Source organism: Choristoneura fumiferana, chromosome Z (assembly GCF_025370935.1).
Source record: "Choristoneura fumiferana chromosome Z, NRCan_CFum_1, whole genome shotgun sequence".
Taxonomy (NCBI): domain Eukaryota; kingdom Metazoa; phylum Arthropoda; class Insecta; order Lepidoptera; family Tortricidae; genus Choristoneura; species Choristoneura fumiferana.
The window spans coordinates 15485670-15508899 of record NC_133472.1 but is presented as its reverse complement, the minus strand read 5'-3'; the positions used below and the strand labels follow the sequence as shown (position 1 = coordinate 15508899).

At 38.6% G+C, this 23230-nt stretch overlaps 2 protein-coding genes across 2 annotated transcripts in view; one reads left to right on the top strand and one right to left on the bottom strand.

The window, feature by feature from the left end:
- Positions 1-82: 82 nt before the first annotated feature.
- Positions 83-23230, bottom strand: part of Uggt (UDP-glucose-glycoprotein glucosyltransferase) — a 31809-nt gene continuing 8661 nt past the window's right edge. Inside the window, exons 10-26 of the mRNA XM_074088918.1 lie at positions 22508-22704; positions 22067-22182; positions 21835-21983; positions 20882-21067; positions 18792-18970; positions 18376-18464; positions 17545-17714; positions 16508-16647; positions 6473-6682; positions 5486-5707; positions 4674-4847; positions 4078-4255; positions 3706-3888; positions 3079-3182; positions 2082-2248; positions 1379-1500; positions 83-310 (exon numbers count right to left, since the gene is read on the bottom strand). Of these exons, the coding sequence (XP_073945019.1) occupies positions 122-310; positions 1379-1500; positions 2082-2248; positions 3079-3182; positions 3706-3888; positions 4078-4255; positions 4674-4847; positions 5486-5707; positions 6473-6682; positions 16508-16647; positions 17545-17714; positions 18376-18464; positions 18792-18970; positions 20882-21067; positions 21835-21983; positions 22067-22182; positions 22508-22704 (2775 nt within the window). The 3' untranslated portion in view covers positions 83-121. The remainder of the gene's footprint in view (positions 311-1378; positions 1501-2081; positions 2249-3078; positions 3183-3705; positions 3889-4077; positions 4256-4673; positions 4848-5485; positions 5708-6472; positions 6683-16507; positions 16648-17544; positions 17715-18375; positions 18465-18791; positions 18971-20881; positions 21068-21834; positions 21984-22066; positions 22183-22507; positions 22705-23230) is intronic.
- On the top strand, positions 10854-13433 carry LOC141429143 (uncharacterized). Its single transcript, XM_074089384.1, has 6 exons — positions 10854-11104; positions 12279-12411; positions 12494-12624; positions 12722-12788; positions 12931-13039; positions 13154-13433. Exons 1-6 carry the CDS (start codon positions 11038-11040, stop codon positions 13334-13336), a joined length of 690 nt encoding a protein of 229 aa, XP_073945485.1. The 5' UTR covers positions 10854-11037; the 3' UTR covers positions 13337-13433.

Genomic DNA, 23230 nt, shown 5'->3' with positions numbered 1-23230 from the left:
TTAACCCCTCGTATGCGGGAACTAAAAAAAAAAAAAAAGTACTGCATCTCGTCTCATCTGTTTTAATAAGCAATATCGGCCAGTGTTTAAATGAAAATCCATAAATATAGGCTTAGACACTCTACCGTGTCTTAAGCATACGAGGGGTTAAGCGAGGAGCTCCGTGCACCTGTTCGTGGTCGGCGGCCTGGTAGAGGCCGCGGCGCACGCGCGCCTGCAGCGCCTTGATCTCGGCGTCGTACTGGCCCCACTCGGGCACGATGCGCATCGCCGCCGACAGCTTCGCCTCCTTCGTCTGCGGGTTGTTGCACTGCAACACAAACAGATACGCGTCGTCAAAACGGTATATCCCTTTGTATAATGTTCTTTGCCGAAACATATTTATTAAGACTTTGTCTCTAGAAAAGTTAGGGCGTGTTTATGACACGCCAGATCAACTTAAACACAGCTCAGTATTTAAAACCATAATAAAATCTAGTTCGAAACAGTACTAACAGATTTAAGATATGTTAATATGATATGTAACGTTATACTTCTTTTTTATTTATAAACGTACTTGATGGATGGATGTTATTAAAAGTATTTATAATCCAAAATATAACCATCAGTTGACAATCACTTATTGCCAAACAAAATCGCGGACAGCCAATATTTATACGTATTCAGTTACCAACATTGAAACATTCACAATTTGAACAATAACAGAAAGCTAGCTTAATAAGTTTTGTACCCAAACACACTGTAAAATTTTAGAAAAATAAAAGCTTAAATACGGAAGCGAGGACAGAGTTGATTTACAGTAAACACAAAATTTTAAGCGTGGTGATCTTACCCTTGTATGAGAAAAAAACCGACCAGCAAGATTAATTTATCTTTGTAATTATATAAAAGTGTAGGTAATTTTGAGAATGTGAAAACATTTGTCTCGAATCATTCATGTTTGTTATATGCAAATGAAATTGGACACGCATTCATGCAGTGTTACAAGTCGTATATCGTCGTAGTCGTGTTTGCGTCAATCATCTTGTGAAACATGAAAAAACCCATCATTTACACAAAAAAATCTCACGTGTCTATGTTATATGGGCAAGAAGTTTTCAGAAATGGAGTACAATTTTTTTTCTAAAGTACTCGACGAGCGCGTATTCCGCACAGTAGAAGACGCATCTGACAGATCGTTACTCAGTGGTATGAATTAGTACAAAATATTACTAACCCTTCAAAAAAGACCCCACTTATACAAATATCCATTGTAAAATCAATACACAATTTAGTTTCATGTTTTGTAATACCTATACTGCGGAATGTATACCTGACAGAAACAGATTCTTTAAATTTCGTACGAACATGATTGATAAAAGCCTGAAACCACAATTACCAAGTCGATAGTTTTAGCGTGCGGCTTGGAGCTCTCGTCGCACCAGGTCTCGCACCACAGCCACTCTTGCGGCAGCGACTTAATCGCCACCTGGTGTATCATGTTGTTCGGTAGATCTTGATCTGTCGGGCGAACAAAACAAGCTCAGTCACCACCACTCACCAAAATAAGTTAGAACAGATTAAAAAGGTGTTACTCTTTTGATATTTTGACTATCACCCTGTTTGCTAGTCTAAACTCAATTGATTGGTCGCATCTTGATCGGACATTTTACTTTTTAAGTGATTTTCATTCATTCATTCATCCCAGGCTATATATGTCCCACTGCTGGGCACCACCCTACGATCACAATGAGAAAGCTTGGGCCGTAGTTCCCCGTGGAGCCAATGCGGATAGGAAACTTCACACACACCAAGTGATTTAAGTAATTATAGTTTTTTTTTTTACTAACGAAATTTTGTATTTTTACCGTCGTACTGTATTATAAGTTAACGTTTAATGACGTACTACCTTAATTAGAAACACTCGTTAAGCTTTTGTCAAGTTATCTCTTACTTTTCACTCATCACTCTAACTTTGACAGTTCCCCTGGCTAGTCAAAACGTTTCTTACATACAATCAGTCTATAGCATCAATACTTCTATAGACATAAAAATAGGTTATACAATTATTTATGGATAGTGTTAGTTAGTATGATACAGACCGAGATTGGAGAGGCTGTTGGGGTCCTGACTGAGCGCCTGGTACTGGCCGCGCAGCCGGTCGCCGGCCGCGATGCGCCGGAACCGCTTCAGGTCGACCACGTACAGCGCGCTGATGTGGTAGCTGCGCCCTTGCAGGTGGTTGCGCCAGTAGCCTTGCTTCCAGAACCTGACCCCATTCGCCGGTATTAAGGAACGTTGAAACGTATTCCTCAATAGAAGCTATAGTCTAACGCACACAATGGCTTTTTTCAATTCTTTTTTCAATTCCACTGTCCGTCTGTCTGTCTGTCTGTCACCAGACTGTATATCATGAACCGTGATAGCTAGACAAATGAAATTTTCACAGATGATGTATTTCTGTTACCGCTCTATACCAACAAATCGTCACTATTTTGAAAAAAGCTCGTATCTCAAAATTGTTACTCTTCTAAATGAACTTTACGAACATTATTTCAAAGGTCAATTTTGTTGAAGTATTGATTTGAGATACGAGATTTTTTCAAAGTAGTGACGAAATACCAGAAACTGTATAAAATAAATATTTAAGTGGGGCTCCCATACAACAAACGTGACTTTTTTGCCGTTTTTTGCTCGATATTAATAACGGCAACAGGTGGACACTTGAAATATTCACAGAATATTTAGTTGTGTATGTTGTTGTGTTGTACTTTAATAAAAATATGTAATTAAATTAATGCGTCGAACAACATACAAAGAATAACAGTTGAATTGAGAATTTCCTGCTTTCTTGAAGACGTTCTCGTTAATAGCAGCGGGGCGTCCTAATACAAGTATTTCATATTAACATGAAGTCCCTACCTATTATTATTATGTGCACTAATTTATGGTGAAATAAATATTTTTCATTTTCAATTCTTCATTTTTTCATAACACACAAAAGTATCTCAAGAAGAAAAGCAAGAGAGATCGGTCTCAGATTGCCATTCTTTAAAGGAATAACAATGTATTATATTTTGCTTAATAGTTGCCACATACCTAAATCCTTCCATCTCCTTCCTGCTGTCGCAGAACGGCGTGTAACCGTAGGGCGCGCCGCCCAAATCCAAGTCTACTAGCTCTTTCAAATCTGCTCGAACGATCTGTGGAAACGAATAAATAAAACATATAATCTTACTAATACTACAAGTTCCAAAAGTTTGTGAGTGTGTTGTTACTCTTTCAGAACAAAATAATTGGTCAAACTTGGATGAAATTTGGTACGTACCTGACTTAGCACAAAGGCTAGTTTTTATAGTTTCGCGATGTCTGTCCGCGGCTAATGTCAAAGACCGTTAGTATTAGAAAGCTGTAATTTGGCAGGAACCCTATCTTGGGCATGTTCGACTCGCTCTTGGCCGGTTTTTATTGGGATCAGAGGCCATATTATCTAACAAACGGTAGCTCGTAAACGCATTCATCATCGGCTTCTGTTGCAATCTCATACCACTGGACAAAATAATATTTTACTGCTCTTTCTTCATGTCAAGTAAATGAATAACTCAATGTAATTTTTAAGGAATCATGAAATTATTATAAAGTCACGAGAATTTAGTAAAATCGCGGAACCTCACCTGCCAGATGTCGCCACTGGTAAAAATTAGTACAGTATAACAATAAGCTTGCCTGATCGGCGTCAACAAAGATGATCTTCTTGACATGCAACGGGAACAAGACGTCGAGGAACAGGATCTTGTAGCCCCAAATGGTCCGCTGGCGGTCGCGCTGCCGTTGCAGCCAGCGCGGCCACTGGTACTGCACCAGCTCGTACTGGAACCCGTACTCTTGCGCCATATACGGGAGGATGTCCTGCAACAAACGGAACTTTCACTACACTGGCGTCTTTATGTAAAATAGAGCTGCGTTTGACCAGTCACGTCGGATGTTCTATTGGTTTTCCGCAATATGGCGCGGTTTTTTATAATTCTGGTCAGCCTTTATGTTATCCCTCGTTGTTATTTGTTCTATTATGTATTTACGTATCGTTCCATGGCTCACCTTGAGAGACGGGCTGAGATAGTTCTTCAAGAACCAAAACTTGACGGGCGACTTGGTGTTTTTGAGCACGGACAGCATCATGATGCGGAGGAAGCGCTCGTAGAGGTGCCCCGACGCGACCGAGAACACGTTGATCGGCTCGTCCTGGCCTTCCGGCTCCTCGCCGCCTCCGAACGAACTACCCAAAATATTTTATTATACCTTGACAAGCTTGTGCATGACACGTGTTTGAAACCCGTCGCAGTGAGTATTTGCCGCACTTAAAAAAAAAACTTGATAAGAACAGTAAGGGCTCCCTGCGACAGGGTTCCACCGAGTGCCACATACGAACTTGTCAAGTTTACAGTGTAGATCCACTATACACCGTTCACAGTCAATTTTAGTGACCATTTTGGTTGTTTCCAGGTATTTGATGATCATATTATCTACTACATTCTATCTAGATGACTTTGAGTTTACAGCCTGGGCAACAACCGTTAACTATCCTATTTTAAAATGCGGTTAAGCTTGGTAAATTGATAATGAACTAAGCAAAAACCGCGCACCGGCGAATTTCTTACACTTTACAATCTGATTCAAATTAGTACGAATGTTACCTGGTGATAGAGCTCCACAAGCCACCGGTGTTGTTGTCCTCTCCGTCGACGAGCAAGTCGTGGTTCTGTTTGTCGGGCTTCTTGCTGACGCGCAGCTTGACCACGTGGCTACGGAACGAGCTCATCAACACCTGGATGTCTTCGCTGCCCGCCGGCGTGTCGGTGTTTTCATGCCTGCACCATATAGTGATAAAGCTAATTGCAGCCGCGATCGCAGCGCAAGATTTAAAGGGGGGGGGGGTCACATTCTTTCAAAATCCAGCGCTATTGTGCAAATAGAGCAGGATCAAAGACTATATGCGTCTTTACGTTGTTCTGTATTCGAATAAGATTCGTGCTTTGATCGTTAGGAATCTTTGTTAACTTAGTGAAGTACTTTCTGAGTTTTGCTTACTTAAACATCATCTAGTTGTTGTTGAGTAAAATGCATAATAAAATAGTTTGCGCTTGCTTACTTTATTTTAAAGATTTTTTCTGAATTGTGATTTATGTTAATAGGGAGTCGACTCGATCATAAATTTAGAATATACCTCCATATGTCAAAAGAACGCGTAACCATGCGCGTATGTTAGGGCGAGATAGTCAGACGAGCATTCAAGGACCTAGTGACCAACTGAAGGAATGAATAAACTACTACCTACAACAAACTTAATTTTGCTGTCAAATTCACAGAACTGCCATTCGGTCGCTCATTCAGTGATGAACGGATCCTTCAGTTCGTTTGGGCGGTTTTTGGTCTCGTCTCAGTCACTTTAGAGGCAATCTACCTAAAACGCTTCATAATATTGTAAATGCAAGGCGTGTATAATTACCCGACAATGTCGTATATTTCGTGGGAGCGTCCGGGGCGCAGGCGCAGCGTCCAGGCGCCGGGGTTGGCTTTGAGCTGGAAGTAGCCGAGGTTGGCCATGACGATGGTGTCGACGGCGGCGGTGCCGCGCGGGCCCAGTACCAGCTGCAGACCGCGCGGCGGCGTGCCCAGCGTCGCGTCCCACGCGTGCCCTTCCAGTAGCAGATACTCCAGCTCGAACTCGCTGATGGATTACCCATGGACCATTATGATAACACAGATCTTTCTTTCTCCTTAACTTGGAACTTTGTCTTTCATTTTTAATATTGTAAAAAATATTGACAACCAATATGACTACTTTGAACGCAAAGAACACCTAAAGGTGTCCTGTACGGTCGTGCCACGCCAGAGGGCATACTCCGAAGTTCGAAAATCGCAGCTCGTATCGTACCGTCCCTCTCGCTCTCATGTTAAATATTTAGTATAAGTGTCAGAGGGACCGAACGACACGAACTTCGATTTTCGAATTTCGTGGTAGCCCTGCAGCAACGCCTGAAGGTGTCAGAGCTAAGGTGTACTTCGATCATGAATAAAATCTAACTCAAATATTTTTTTTTTCATATTTTGCATAACACTGTGAGATTCGTCATTTTCGATAACGCAACAGTAAGACTGATCACTTTATTTAAATATGAAATCATTCAAAAGGTTAAAATCAGTTCAGCAACTCATAAAATTTTTGTTCACATTTGAGATGATGATCGAACTCGGGACCTCAAGCTTCATAGTCAGGTCCTCTAACCACTTGGCCATCCGGTCGTCATAATATGCTGAGCCCGAGTCTATCTATTGTTATTTATTTGTTTGTTTTCTAAAAAAAAATAACAGCTTGTTTTAGCGTCACGACTTGTGCGAATGACCGATACTTTAACAACACACGAAGATATTAACAAACTGGATGTAACAAAGATGTGGAGCGCACTACAGAACAGTAGTTGCGAGTACTTACCTATGAACGACGGTGTCTACATCGGCGAGCCGTATGTTGTCGAGGTCGTAGACGGACTTGACGCACTCGACGAGCCAGTTGGCCGGCGTGCGCAGCTCCAGCGACAGCAGTGGCGCGTGCGGCAGTCGCGCGAACCGCGCCAGCGCGCCGCCCGCCGCCGCGCCGCTCGCCGTGAACTGCAGCTCCGGCTCCAACACGTAGCGGTAGAAACTGAAAGAGAACGACGTTTGTAGAAGCGCCTCTAAACATGCATGTCGGCTGGATGGTATTTGCGTCGCGAAGGATTAGTTTCCAATAGATCAAATTTTTCATCACACTTGCTCGTAAACAGCGTCGTAACGAGCAGGTTAACTCGGGCGCAACGCTCTAACTCTTGCATCACAAGGCTATTCTAAACGACAATCAGTAAACTAAAATCGGTATCTGTCACTTCTGGACACTAACATAGTTAAGTTGAATAGGGGTACGAGTATAATGGTATTTTTAATGGCACCACATATGTTCCTGTCTTGGTACAGGTTCAAGTTCAAGCAAAGAGGTAACTTACCCCAACTAGAATTAAAACCTTTGTTTCTTCGTTTACAAAAATGTTTCTTCTAAATTATACAGTCAAAACCGTTTATAGCGACACCAGTTAAAACGACATATCGGATATAACGACCAGAAAAAAATTCAACACAATCTTATATACCAAAGTAACACTGCTTATAACGACCAACCGTGTATAAAGTAACGACGAAATATTGCTGTCCCTTCAATGTCTTTATAAACTGTTTTGACTGTATTTATAATATTTAGTAAAATATTTAAAGATTTTATTTAAATTCTATTTTATTTAATCAAATTTAAATCCGTCATGGACGTTTATAACGTATGCCGCTGCGTCGTCGCTGATTTAGGATCGGGAAAGGCAATGTATTTCTTTGTTTTCTTCCCCTCGTTTCCTTACAAATGTGATGAAAAACATTGTAGATATGTTTCACGTCAGTATAGGAATTACAAGGTTCGACTTAGAAAGCCCTCGGTTTTAAACTACGAGCTTCTAACAGACTCATTCGCAATTACCGCCCTTAAGACACAATGTAGAGAAACTATTGCGTAAAAATCGTAAAAATAGCAACGCATAATTAATACCTTTTCACACGCACCAGTTGCCGGGTAACTGTATCTGATGGTGGTGTTTTTTACCTTAACGTGCCGCTATTATTTATCCAGCATGCCCATACATTTCACCACCAGGTACCCAGCTCCGACTACCCGGCAAATGGAACGTGTGAAAAGGCATTACGGGGCTGTTTCACCATCCATTGATTATTGTTAACTGACGGTTAAATGTGGTGCCGTCTACGTCTATTCGAACAAACAAATAGAGACGGCATCACATTTAACCGCAGTTAACACTGTCAATGGAGGCGTGTGAAACACCCCTTAATGTCTTAATGGAGTGGGATTTTACTCTATGCGCAGCGTCAGGCGCCGGGGTAGCTTTGAGCTGTAATTCGCTCATTGGCCAGAGATGGTGTACGGCGAAATTGTTTTTAGTGGACAAATTTACGTTTGCAGAATATGTATTTAGTATTAGGACATAACAAATTTCATTGCGCAAAACAGCACAGGAGGTTAATTAATCAGTCTTGTAACGTCAACTACAAAGATATCAATACCGGTAAAGTTACAAAAATATGTATGTACACGAATTTAGTATTAAGCAAATAAAGTCGTGTATACACATTTTCGCAACTTTGACAGTCTTTCTCTGTCATCTTTGTAGTTGACTGTACTTCACTGAATATTTCATTTAATTATAAAACAAATACGAAACCCAGCCAGCTGTGCACAATCTTATTGCAAAGGTTATTAAAGCCATCTTAAACTGTAATGGTGCTCCCACATTAGCTGTTATAAATGTTATTTAACGTTATAAAACTTGTTAGATGTTTTATAAGCTATTGCTATAAAAATATTATATAACACCATATAAAAATTGCATTCGCAATTTGTTGTACAACATTTTAATAGTAATTTATATCCTCCTAAGTCCTCGCGTACTTTTTAAAGGACTAATAAACACTAAGAATAACGGCCGAATGTACTTTATAAAATATAAATTGTTCATTGAATAAATAATTCTAAGAATTATGAAATAATATCCAAAACAACAAAGCAGGTCAACCAAGTCTAGGTCTTAAACACTAACAGCCTTATTCATAAAAATCCTTAATTGAGGTTTGATCGTCTGTTACTTAGCAGACTGATTAAGCTTGTTAGACGGTTGTCAAGAAGTATGATTCATAAACGCTTGCTAGCAGTCTGCTAGTTGTTGAGCTGCTGATAGACGATTGGACGCGTTATGTTGGCCACCTTGACAAATCAAAGACAAAAAATGGCTTAATCGATAATTAAAAAAAAAAAAATGACAGCAGTGACAGCAATTACCAGGAAAAAAAAATAAAAAAGCGAGTTGTTTGTTTTCCCGCCATTTCCGATCTGCATGTTTATGTTGTGCAAAAAAGCCATAATTATGTTAATCATCCTTATTTTTTTTCATATTATTGTTAATTTATGTTGCTAATTTAGAGGATTTTTAAATACAAATTCCTGAAAATAAATTTTCCTGTTTTTTTTTAATCTGCGTAGCCCTGCCTTCACTATAAATATCTTCGGTACCTATGGTTTTTTGCTCTAGTCAAAGTCAGCTGTTCAAACTTGTGGCGGCCATTTTTGTGACTTAGCAGAGAGATAAGGAGGGTCTACGTCTTCTAACTTTAGCAGAGCCTTGATCGACTGATTAGCGCTAACAGACGTTTATGAATCATGTTTTTTAGCATCGGGCCTTCAAGGAGCCTTCAAGGAGGCTCTACTTTTTATGAATAAGGCTGTAAGTTTGTTAAAAAATGTCAGGACTCAGGAGGATATGACAAGGTAACAATGTATAATATTTGTTACAATTTGTTATACAATGTTATAAAATAAATGTTTTATAACGTTATATAACACTTATAAACGCCAATGTGGGAGCACCATAAAAATTGTGCGTTACAGAAATGTCATCAGTATTTTCACGACTTCATGACATATCGTAAACTTTAAGTCCTTTCGCATGCAATAAAAATGGATATATGTTCAAAGTCGCATTTAGTTTACCACATTCTTAAATTACACTGCGAAAGACGTCTCCGTCTATTAATATACAAATAGAGATTGCATCACATTTAACACGTCAGTAAACACAATCAATGGATTCTGAAACAGCCCCTTAATGTTTTAATGGAGTAATTTTTTTTTTTTTACTCAATGAATAATATTGTGATCAGGATCATGCTTGTAATGTACGAGTATGTAACGATTTATTATGGAGACGAGTTAAATTGCCGTCAATTGCTTTTTTGCAGAATAATAGTACAAAACTAAACCCAACGAAACCGAAAATGAAGTACTGAGATCATTTCAACATTTTTAATTTATCGTCTCTTAATTTCTGATTGTAAAAATTAGTGTCCGACCGAAGTTTCGGTTTAGATATAAAAATCGTGTTCGGTCTGAAAGTTCGGTTTCGGCCAAAAAGTGCCGAAAAAAATGTTGTACTTTCGAATCTCGTTTGGCATGTTTGGTGTGTGCTCGGCAGAGGTGGTAATGACGAAACTCGCCAGCCTCGCCCGAGCGCACCCGAAGCCGCTGCCCGCTGGCCCAGTGAAGTGGCGTTCGTGCTTGTTCGCGAAATAATTTAATATCGGAATTTTATACCCGATATTTAATACACGAAATATACGTGTTTCACTGTTCATATTTACATATGTCAAGAAAGAGCGGCCGACCGACATTTTATTCAACGACTTTAACACGTCTATAAAAGTTTCTGTTTCAGTCGACGAAACCAGAGCCAAAACCGGACCCTTCAGTATCGGTGTCCACGAAAAAAACTCGTTTCGGTCGGACACTAATAAATATATAAAACACTAATAAATATATCGTTAAACAGTCAGGGTCACGAATATCCTGCTCGGTTTTATGAAGGCATGTTACATTTTACGATCAAAGTTACGCAATTATTTGTTCGACCATTTACGAGTATGTACAGCGCAAGATAAGAAACTGCCTGAACTTAAGTTTACTCATTTTTACTTCTGCCTCGTTCACGATAACTATGAATTAAATGTGTCTTGTACTATTATATCACTTCCACGGGGTCGAAGCCAGTTGGATACAGATACAACTTAAATAAACACATTTTAGTTATCAAGTTCAGGAATAAGTTTTTCAAACCGTCAGTACAAAAGTTCAACATAAAAGTCTTTCTTAGGCTTGGTTTAGATTTGTCAAATGCCAAATCATATCCATAATAGATCTTCTCATAACGGAAATAATTGTTTTTCAATTCGACTTTTATATGTGGGGTTGGCATAGACAAAACCCTTGTTAATAACACCTGAATCAATAGTTTCGTCGTTCGCATGTGCGGCACACGTATAAATAAGATAATTCACTAGATCTTCAATTAGTACGGCGTCAGCTCTGGTGTTAAAGGCCGATATAGATATATTAAAAATATTAATAAAAAAATCAAAATGAACACAATGTTTCGAATTGTGGTCATATTGGTAGTGGCATCTGGCGTGGCAACTCGTGTTATACGTAAGTACACAACAGTACCACTGCACTACACGTACACTTTTTTAATAATCTAAAATAATTAACATTTCTTAACTTTAGGGCGGTTCTTAGGGATATGTAGGAAGCAAAGAATGATAAATCTTTGGCATAGAAAACTTCGTACAATTACCTCTCTCCACATGTCACTTGCGTATAATCGCACAAAGTTGTTGAACTTCGCAGTTGCACAGACACAGGATGTAAATCCAACATAAAGCAGACCATTACATTAATGACACAGCAAGATACCAATCAGACCTTCACTTGATACCAGCTGTTGCCTGCGGTTTCGTCTGCGAAGAATTAGTTTATAACTATCCTGTAGAATAAAAAGTTCAGTACCCGGCCATAAAGATTGCACATCAGTCTTTGGAAAGAGACTCGGCTAATTTCGGCGTCGTAGAGCATTGTCACACACTACTTATGTGACGTATGTGAGTCGTTGTACATGTGCAATAGAGTACGGACGCATTAAGATGAAAATATATAATAAAGAGTTTTGAAACCCCCCCAAAACTTTAAATTATACGATGGCATCTTTAGGAAAAAGAGGGAACTATCCTTTTTCTAGTAGTTGCAACAGCTCTCTATAGATATCCGAAGTTTACATGTCATTAATTTGACGTAAACTAATTAAGTTCATAAAGGTGCAGTATTTATTTAATATTAAACGTCACTTAATAAATACGATGATTGATGAACGTTCGCCAGTGTTCAGAAATCGTCGTGAACAGCCAATTGTCTTTTTCTGAAGACCGATGTGCAATGTTTATCGCCGGGTACTGTATGTCATGTGATAATCCACGTCATAAACTATCTGTGGGCCAGATTTGACCTAAATCCCTTAAGTCGTTTTTGTGTGATTAAGTAACAAGATTCAAACATTGAAACTTTCACATTTATAATATTAGTAAGCTAGTAGAATTGTAAAGAATTTCTTCACCTTGGTATGACCATTGAGTAGAGCCATTGACCTTTTCACATTTGGAGTAACAAAAAGCAAAAGCAGTAAAAGAACTTGTCATGAGCTAAATTATATTATATGTAGGCATTAGAGAACACAATCAAACGTTTTAATGACTGATTTCGATAAAATATATTTAAAGCGAAAGAAAATTTGCAATGCATTTGAATTAAATGTCGGATTTATTTCTAGCTCGCAACCGACTTGAGGAAGGTTTACTGAAAATCATCCACAAATGTAGAGATGGTGACGTCGACTCCCTGCCAATTAAACTTCCGGCATTGCGGTCTTTAAAACTTGGTCCTTTGCATTTTGATTATGATGAGTAAGTACAAACTTATTTTAACTTCAGAACATAACGATGATTTATCTGAAGTAGCTCTTACCTACTGTTCATTTTTTTTCAGTTACTCGATGGACTTAAGCGAAGTTAAGATAAAAGGACTGGAAAACTTATCCGTAGAAAAACTATCAGCATCGCCATCGCAGCTCACAGTTTCTTTGCAAGTGTATGTTCCCACACTGGCGATAAGAGCAAGTATGTTGCGTCATTCTTATTTATTAACATTTTTTACCCATCATAAATAGATAAGACGAGCAGTGTAAACTATAAGACACCCTTTTTTCTCTTTCAGGCAGGTACCATTTGCAAGGAACCGCATTCTTTGGTATGGTCACAATCAACGACAAAGGTACCCTCAAGTAAGTATGGATGCAAATATAGTAATGTAAAAGTTAATACAATATTATTAATTGACGTCATCAATGACTTGTATTCTAAAGTTGAATGTGGACTTTGCTATATTTTCAAAGACGTCATGTAATACTAAATGCATTGTTACAGGGCTAACATCAACAACTTGAACGCTACAGCAGAGGTTCAATTTGGCGCAGATGGTTCTGACACCGTGATAAAAAGATTAAATCTTGACTACTTAGTAGATGACGTTCAGGTAATTAAAGGATTTATGTTACATTTAAGAAAATTGTGCTTCCGGTTTAATATATTAACAACGCAAGAAGTATTTACTTAACTGCTAATTGCACTTATTATGTCTATCTTTCAGGCTCACCTAAGCGGTACTTCAGATATAATTAATGACGTAATAAACACCATGATATCGGACATGCTAAATGACAGCAGCAGTGAACTGATGGAAAAGACGGAAGACTTAATCAAAGATATGATCAATGATTTGCTGCGAGGATATACACCCGAAAAACTAATAAATATAATAACCTCAGTTTAAATTTATTACTTTAATTACCTTAGTTTAATGACTAAGAATTATTTAAGAAAGCAAGTGTGTCCGGAACCATGACAATATAATAAAGTAGCCTAAATAATTTGTTTTTCTTTTTATCATAGCAATTAACGTAGCCTTGGGCGGCCTAAGCAATTCTGAGATAAATAGTGATTTATTTTAAAGATATTTTACACATTTTATAATTAACTTTAGGGTATCAGTATACCAGAGTAATAGTTCATTGCGTATTGAAAAGAATGCGCTTATGGTGATTATATGGAATTTCGACTTAATCGTTTAGTTAGCCCGACTATGTGGATTGCTACAGTAAGTTCCACTAGCAAGGTATCTTAATGAATAATTTTTAAAATACAATCAAAAAAGGTATTGAGGTATATAAACGCCAAAATAGTTAAACGAGCTAAGTGTATAGTTTAAAAGTTCACGGTGGGATTCTATAATCATTTCGAATATAATACCTATTATTATACCTACCACGAAATAATCCAAAACCTAGCTCGAATGTTTTTTTTTATCAAAATGTATGCATGACATGAATATTCAACTGTTACCTAAGTGTGTGTGATAAAATAAAAAGAACCTTGAGATAGAGACAGGCGAACCGATGGACAGGCCGACGCGACCAAACTAAACTAAACAGCGGAACACAAAACATTATACCACGCCAATGCAGATTTGTTTTCTTCTTAAATTAAAGATCTAGCAGATATCAACTCCTTAAAAATATGGTATCAAAAATGAGAAATCCCATTAACCCCACTAATATTATAAATGCGAAAGTTTGTAAGTCTGTTTGTTACTTTTTCACGCCTAAACCGCTGAACCGATTTAGATGATATTCGGTATACAGATAATTTGCGTCCCGGGGAAGGACATAGGATAGTTTTATCCCAGAAAATTACATAGTTCCCGCGGGATAGCGATAACGGAATTCTACGCGGACAGAGTCGTGGGTAAGTGCTAGTATTCTATTAAGTTTTAAAAGGTTACTATCATAACGAGCATATGACGTGAAATAAAGTAAAATAAATCTATGGACAGTGTGTTTTTATTAAATAACATTAGAATTGAACGAATAAATGAATTAATAAAAAGAGGAGGAGGAAAGTAGAGGAAAGTCCCCAGCCAGAAAAAAGAAAGCTTATATTCCCTAGAAAGTTAAAATAGTTGGAGCTAATAACAAATCAGATACAGGAAATAAAACGTTCGCGCGCACATGTTGGCAGCGTTAAGATCTGGATAAATTTAATTAAATTGATTAATAATATCGTTAGAGTAATAAAAGAAATCGCAATGCACTGCATTCAAATAGTATCAAACTTAAATGATAAAATTTCACATGTTTCTATTATTTCTTAATTTTCTATGAACACACAAAATTAGTCTGGGATCCATTTCATATGAATCTTCATACACATTTTTGGACGATACAGATATTAATCGATAAACTGAATCTGTATTTCAAAAGCAACGCCCATTAATAAATTAATATTTTCATAATCTAGCGTAACATTACAACCAATATAAACCATTCAGAGGCCAGACGTAAATGACGCAAGCAGCAATTTATTTGCACAAACGTATCTGGCGGAGTGTCAACAAATAGGATGAATCGACGTAGTCCGTCGGAGCGGAGCACGCGCTCAGGTTTCATGCATGACTTTAGAAACAATGCGGGCTGATTAATCAGGTGGCGACCACAGGGAGACCGATCCGAGTCAACACGCTACAATGGGGAACTTGTAAAACTTCACAAACATACGTCAAATATCTAAAACTCAAACACGAATCGGTTAATATAAATAAGAGTACATAATACGTAATTATACAAATCAGTAGAAAACAATTGTTAACATTATACTTCTATTGACATCATTACGTTTGACGAATACGTGAAACTTGGCGCTATGCAACTAGCAATATCAACAAATATAGGAAAAGTAAGCACACTACGTATGTACTTTCGCACAAACGCGTCGCAATCGTCGTATTACAATTCGCTATCGCAAATTTCGCACGCAGTAAGACTACTTATTTTTGATTCAATTATTCTCACAGTTTGCTTTAAACAATAGACAAACGAGTAATATAGCAGGTGTTTGACCTACGGCAAGTAACCACTAGTCAATATTCGTTCTAGAAAAAGACTTACGACGTCAATTGACTATTTAATGTCGAAAGAGTACAAAACGCTAGCATGATTTATGGTTTTAAGTCGGATCTTATCTGTTTTTGTATGATATTCAACTATTCTATCGGCATTGTGTCCTAGTGCTAGTTAGCCGCATAATTTATAGTTTGTATGATTTTGGTTCCAATTCGCTCAAATAACTTATAAAATGAAACATAAATCGGTTTTTTATCAAAGGTCGCGTCACGATAGGCACGCATCCTTGCTTCATCAAAATAAAGCAAGCACCAGTCGGTGAAACATGTTACGCAGAATAATTTGAGATGAACAGTCGGGGTAGCTACTTTAATCGGAATGGGGAATGGATGAAAATTTTAGAAACGCTTGAAACTTTTTTATCGATAGCAATAACCTTTCTAATTATCAAAAAAAATTAAGTAGCATCAATTAATTAAAATTTTCTTTACCGCCAAACTACGACAGTCCGGTCGGTTACGGGTTGTTCCATAATTCAGAATAAAAAACATAAAAAAAAAGAATTATGTCTTTGACTCGATCGTTTTGACAAGTGACACTATACCGGCTCGGATAATACTGGCATGGAAATACCGACCAAGTTTTTCGCCCATAGAAACTGACATGAGCTTCTATGGGTGTATAGATGAAAAATAGGGACGGTATTTCCATGTCAGTATTATTCGGCCCGGTAAAGAGTGTCACCTGTCAAAACGATCGAATCAAAGACACATAAATTATTTTTTAATGTTTTTTATTCTGGACTATGGAACAACCCGTAACCGACCGGACTGTCGTAATTTGGCGGTAAAGAACTCTTTAATTTTTTTAAATTATGCTACTTAAAAATCTGATATTTTTTTCTGTTAATTAGAAAGGGAATTTTTCATCCATTCCCCATTGCCACGCGAAAACGTGCAAATGCGTTAACAGAATTTGAAAAAAAAAACTAGTTAGCTGCTCAATCTCGAATGTCGTCGCGGTAGTAAAATGTTGGAGTCAGTTACCTCTTGAGTGGCATGTCAGAGTTCTTGTCCTGCGGGTTGAGGAACAGCTTGAGGCGGCAGTTGAGCACGCGCCGCAGCACCAGCAGCAGCGGCGCCACGCGCTGCGCCGCCGACGACGCCGGGTCCAGCACCGCCACTATCTGATTACAATGTTTACTTTTCACACCTCTCATTCAGAAAAGTAACTTTTCCTCCCTTACGGGAGGGATCAAAGTGCAACTTTTCTGTTCACGGCTTTTCTAAGTGTTTTTTGCAAATGCATTTTTCTGAAGTTGATAATTGTTAAACCACACCATTTTCTATGCTGGTTGCTCTTTAATTATATTTAGAATTGTTTTTTTTTTCAAGTTTCTTAATGCTCGGTGTGAAAAGTTGTATTAATCTTGGGAGTTAACACTTGAATCCCTTCGCTTCATTCTGGATTCAATGTACCGCCCTCGCCGTAAATACATCATTTTGCTCCCTTGTGACACAAATAACTATTATTTTCATCATGCTCATCAATCACCTTAATATATGACTAATCATTATAAATTTTTCGACGTACCTATTAATTCAATATAACTATGCATTTTATACATGTAATTAAAAAATCGGCTTTTACTCGCTCACTTAAATTTCGTTTAAAATTTATTACGCCATTTTCCAACTAAGCAATTTTATTTTATTTCAAATCCGTTATGACTGTTTGCAACTTGTGCCGCTGCGCCGCGTTTAATTTCTATGCATCTGCTTTGGAAAAGAACGTGAATGGAATCAAAGTCCATACCAACATTAGTTACATAGAAACAGTCTTCTTTGGTTATTTCTTTAAGGATGAAGAGGTATATATTTATATATCTATGAAATATTGGTCTGTTTCCGCACAAATATGATAAAAAACATTGCATGTTTTTCAGGCGATATAGGAATAACGAAAGCTCTTATTCCTCGACTTCGGATTTATAAGTCTATTTCGTAATACCTTACTTATCGCCCTTGAGACACAATGTACTATTGTCGCACAGCACAGGACCGTAGTAGGCGGGGTGTGTTACCTCGATGGCGGCTTCGTCGTCGTGCGCGGGCGGCAGGTCCACCAGCGAGTGGTCGGTGCGCAGGCCGGCGGGCAGCGGCGTGCGCGCGCGCGGCGCCCGCGCCGCCAGCACCGCCACCGCCTTCAGCAGCTCGTCCGCCGACAGCGTCGCTAGGCTCTCCTCCTCCTCATCTGCACATGCAACGAACTACTTATAAGGAGCCATTCACAAACTACGTTGAACAGGTCACACTTTTCTTTTCCACTGGGCACTCTGGGCCCCACGAGACTGTAAATAGTAGTTTATACAACTGTTACGTAATAGGGGTCCTTAAAACACAAATGTGGTTTTATGAAACCAGGCGCAGCCCAGTTTCATAAAAGGATGACATGAGTGTTTTAAGGGCTAATTTCATAGCTCAAATTTTAATACGTAATTATGATAATATGGGTGCAGATAAAAACATTTTCAGATTTTAGACAGTTATATTATTCACGAATTGCGAAGGCGGGGTGCAAATCTTGGTCTCATTACCCTGAATTGACCTAAAGTACCTACGGCCGCAGCCAGCGATAGGTTAAAGGCCAATATTGATTATTTATTGACTCTCCCCCTGGACACATTTATGATAGTGACTAAGGAATTAAAATATGCCGCGAACTAGCTAATCCCACTTTTATTATTTTCCCAACTCAGTCTGTAACGAATTGGCGCTCGAAACTAATAAAAATGCCATAAAATTGCAATAGAGTATCAGTTGCAGTATGGAAACTAGCCCATTACAAAAACAAAGCCTATGAATCATTACGTTTTATCAATATTCATATTGTTCATAAGTATTGATTTACTAACCATCATCGTCTTCAGTAACTTCGTTTTTCGTTTTCTTCTTGTTATCGAACAAGTCTGACAACTTATCGGCATACATGTGACTGCTGAACCTGAAAACGTTATAACAAATAAAACCACGGGTGCAGCTCTTAACTGAATCGGTGTCTCCACTAGTGGAGCGAGAATCAGTGGTGGACTAACGGGGTAACTGAAGGGGCAGTACGCCTGGACTTGGCCCTCCAATTGGCTTGTAATGTTTTTAATAATTTAACCAAAGTTTACAGAAATTGTAAAACATGTAAAAATAGTGTGTTAAAGTTATGTTCTAACTTCGAACTTCTAAGACTGGGAAGCATCCTTCAAGGTCTGCTCCCCTGGGTTCCTAACGGAAATAGTCCGTCACTGGGCAGACGTGTGAGATCTCGGTACAAACATACCTGTCGAGTAGCGCGAAATCGTCAAGCGTGAACCGCTCGTCGTCCGAGAGCGGGCCCACGAGCCGCGCGTTGTGCAGCACGGCGCGCGCGCCGGCGCGCAGCCGCACCCCGCGCGCGCACAGCACGCGGGCTGCCTTCAGCACCCACTCGTAGCGGTTCAACGCCGGCACCAACTCCGGCTACGTACCAAATCATATAATATAGTGGACTTTTAACTTGTCAACCATCAAGTGATGAAATAGTAGTTTATGCAACTTTTACGTAATCGGGCTCCTGAAAACACGAGTGTGGTTTTATGAAACGAAGCGCAGCAGAGTTTCATAAAAGGATCACATGATTGTTTTAAACCCTAATTGGGATGCACCAAAAAAAAACCTATAGTTTTTATTTTATTTTTGGAAAGAATAGGATATTTTAAGATACCATTTTCATTGGATTTGAATTTGGATGAGTATTTAATTTTTTATATATTTTTTACGAAATATGCTGGATAACGTCACAGTGCGACAGCCACATTCCATCGCCTGGAAAAATTCAGGTTGTACATAACATAATCTGTGGCATTACAATTTGACAATAATTCAAGCACGGTTTAGGGTCCTAAATGAACCATGACAAATAGTGTTATTTATTTCTTCTTTTAGTTTCGATTATTCCTATTTTTATTTAATGGTGTGATAGTGACCTGATATTTGATCTTTTGTAAACGTAGTAATTTCATAATTTAATTTGTAAAAATACATTGGAAATACTCGTATTCATTTCGGACTTTATGATAAATGACAACTGTTTAAGGCCAGGTGCGCATCATGTGATTAAAGTTCTATCTTTGTCACTCTTTGCTCTTATAAGCAGGACAGGAACATTTAAACTGTCAATTTGCAGACCTGCTTTATAACTGTGTGACGAGACACTGCAGTCAAATGAGGGTCATTACTTAAATTTTTTTATTTAATTCAGTTCATCATTTTTGGATCTGATTTGAAAACGCTTCACAAAGCCTATTTCTCTTTTGATTTATTATATATATTTACTTGTAACGTAGTAATTTCATAATTTAATTTGTAATGGAAATACTCGTACTACATTTCGGACTTTATGATAAATGACAACTGTTTAAGGCCAGGTAGCGCATCATGTGATTAAAGTTCTATCTTTGTCACTCTTTGCTCTTATAAGCAGGACAGGAACATTTATCAATTTTCTTAAGAGAGACCTGCCTTTATAACACTTTGGTGCGAGACATCTGCAGTGGGGTCATCCTACAGTGTTATTTTGTATTATTTAATTTCATGGTGTTCTTTTTTATTTCACATATTTTGGTTAATCTGATTTCATGAGGCCAAAGTTCGCTTCACAAAGCCTTTGTATTCAAATCTCAAGTGGTCACAAATTTCGATTTATTATATATGTTGTCAAAAATTGGGACATCCCAATTGAGTACAGGTGCATACAATATTATATCTACACACATATTATAAGTAATCTAAGATGGATTCTGAAACTGATGACAAATGACCTGCATTGCATTACTGACTTGTTCTACCAGTAACATATCCATAGGTGTTAAACTAATGTACTTAATAAATTGAAACAGATAAAGGATTTTTTTTTTACTTAAAACAACAACACAGCAAAAAAACAACAAACAAAATGACAACAGTAATGGCGCCAAGACAAATCTGTTACGAATGTTTTTTTTTTCAAGACACAGACATATAATCAGTAGACTTTATTCTTATGTCACTCGAGATATTAAAAACCTACCAAAGTGGCATTTCGTATCAAGAAAATGTTGTGTCTACGGATACCAGAATAAAGGCCCATTTAAATTGTGTTGATTTTGACAGCTGTTTCAAATTTGAAACTCATTACAGTACTATATTTGATACTGTAATGAAAATTACGTTACTGCTGTTACCTACTACAACAGACAAGAAATTTGTCATAGAAAAATCGGTTGTTTAATGCTGATCATTGACAACGGTTTTTGAACGCATTATAGAGGATTTATGATATAAATGGGTGTAGTCAAAAATAATACCTATATACTTTAAAAATCAAACTTGAAACAGTAAAGAATAGCTTACTAGAATATCGCAATCCTGCCTCTCGTGACAGCCTTCATCTTCGAGCAGCTGCGCGACGTATTTGGTAGCCTTGACGGGGTCGAGAGCCGTGAGCGCGGCGAGCACAACCTTGTTAAGCGACTGATCCGCGCCGGACGCGCCCGCCACGTTCGGGATGAAAGCTACGCGCACACCGCGGGATTCTCTCTACAACAAATTGGATCTACCATGAAGCGATAAAAAAAAACAAAAAAATTAACATAAAAACCGGCAAAGAGCGTGTCGAACACGGCCAAAATAGGGTCCCGTAGCCATTACGAAAAAATTAAGTAATATTTTTCTAAGGATTTCGTATTTTATACGGAATCTTCCAAGTTTAGGTATATTTTATACCTTAGGCTGCTATTTACTCCTAAAGTACTAATAATTCTCAAGAAAACTTAGCCGTTATAGTTTTCCTTGAAAGTTTGATATACTTGCCATTTTACCATACTGAATTTTTTCAAATTTTTCCACCCACCGGTTTAGATTCTAAAGGGGGGACGCTCGAATTTAATGAAAATTTGCACTTTAAAGTTGAATATTTCGCAAACAAATCACTGAATCGAAAAATCGTTTTAGCAACCCCCTCATGATTTTAAAAGACCTATCCAACGTTACCCCACAATACAAGATTGAATGAGAAAAAAAATCACTCCCACTTTACGTCCATGGGAGGTACACTAAAAAATTTTTATTTTAATTTTTTTATTGTACCGTTTTGTCGGCATATTTTACATACATATTCGTGCAAATTTACATCTTTTTAGCATTGATAGTCCCTGAGCAAAGCCGCGGACGGACGGACAGACAGACAGATAGACATGGCGAAAATATAAGGGTTCCATTTTTGCTATTTTGGCTCCGGAACCTTAATTATGAACTTATATTTTTTTGTACAACTTACATTTTTTAACATAACAAAATTTACGTACCATAAAAGTAATCGCATGCCTCAAAAGCTCCCTAGACGCTTTATGATTGAGATCGCCAGTGACCCAAATGGTTTGCGTGATCTTTTCGGGCTTACCGGGCTTCTTGAAATAACGAAGCAAAGGCAAAGCGGTAGCCAGAGCATCGCGACCTGGAAATATCATTATTATTTGGGTAAAGTACTTGTTAAAGTATGGCCTGTCCAAGGGTACGTGACCTTTAATTATTACATACCAGTTAAATGCAGCAATTTATGCACCTTATCTTCAGTGAAATATTCGCTTGAAGCTGGTACTCCGGATAGGTCAAGGTATTGCGACGGTTCCGAACTGAGCACACGTCGGTTTAACCTGACAAAGCAACAGAATAGCATTAAATTTAGTTACTGCACAGTGCAGTCTATAGCGAACCTTTATTGGTAAATGTGCCAATTTAAAGCCAATTTAATAAAAAAAATGAGTATAAACGCCATCAAAGAACCCTGACCTAGTTATTTTATTTAATAAATGAAATAAAACTATCAATCAGATGGACTTGTTAATTATGGCCAACCCGAATTGACACGCATGTCATTTGTTTGGTTCATAATCATCAATCTATGCAGTCGATTAACACAACGAGTCAGCCAGTGAGAGTGCACATAGTGATAGACTGACTAAAGCAGTATTCGTGTACCTGGGCATAATGTGCGGTTGTTTCATGAGGAAGTCGACTGCGTCGTCCATGTCGGACAGGTCACCGCGGAAGACGGCGCGCTGGAAGCGGCCCGTGTGCCGCGAGAGCGCCGCCACGAGCGCCTCTTCCAGCAGCTCCACCGAGGACGTCGCCGGCGTCGGCCCCTCGTCCCACAGCGGCACGCCGTTTATCAACACCTGCAATAAAAATAAACAGGTCACAGACCATCATTTTCCATCGGGGCGAAGCCGCAGGCCAACGCTAAGACCATGTCGATACCATTTGGGAGGAAAAAAAGGATCGAAGCGACTAAGGCAAACCGCTACTCTAGGCAATCAGTGTTTTTTTTTTTATTCAACTGGATGGCAAACGAGAAAGTGTGTCTCCTGATGGTAAGAGATCACCACCGCCCATAAACATTTGCAACACCAAGGGTATTGCAGACGCGTTGCCAACCTAGAGGCCTAAGATGGTATACCTCACGTGCCAGTAATTTCACCGGCTGTCTTACTCTCCACGCCGAAACACAACAGTGCAAGCACTGCTGCTTCATGGCAGGATTAGCGAGCAAGATGGTGGTAGCAATCCGGGCGGACCTTGCACAAGGTCCTACCACCTGCAATGTTTCCCATGATTTTGAGCACCTTGACCTATGAAATATCTGAAAGCGACGTCAGATCATCTGTCATCATCAGGAAATTGAACAATGGAGCAAATGATGAC

Bases quoted from the DNA above. Each gene is read 5' to 3' on its own strand.
- LOC141429143 (XM_074089384.1), top strand. From the start codon at position 11,038: ATGAACACAATGTTTCGAATTGTGGTCATATTGGTAGTGGCATCTGGC. The intron at 11,105-12,278 runs GTAAGTACACAA...ATTTATTTCTAG, and splicing joins CGTGGCAACTCGTGTTATAC to CTCGCAACCGACTTGAGGAA. The intron at 12,789-12,930 runs GTAAGTATGGAT...GCATTGTTACAG, and splicing joins AACGACAAAGGTACCCTCAA to GGCTAACATCAACAACTTGA.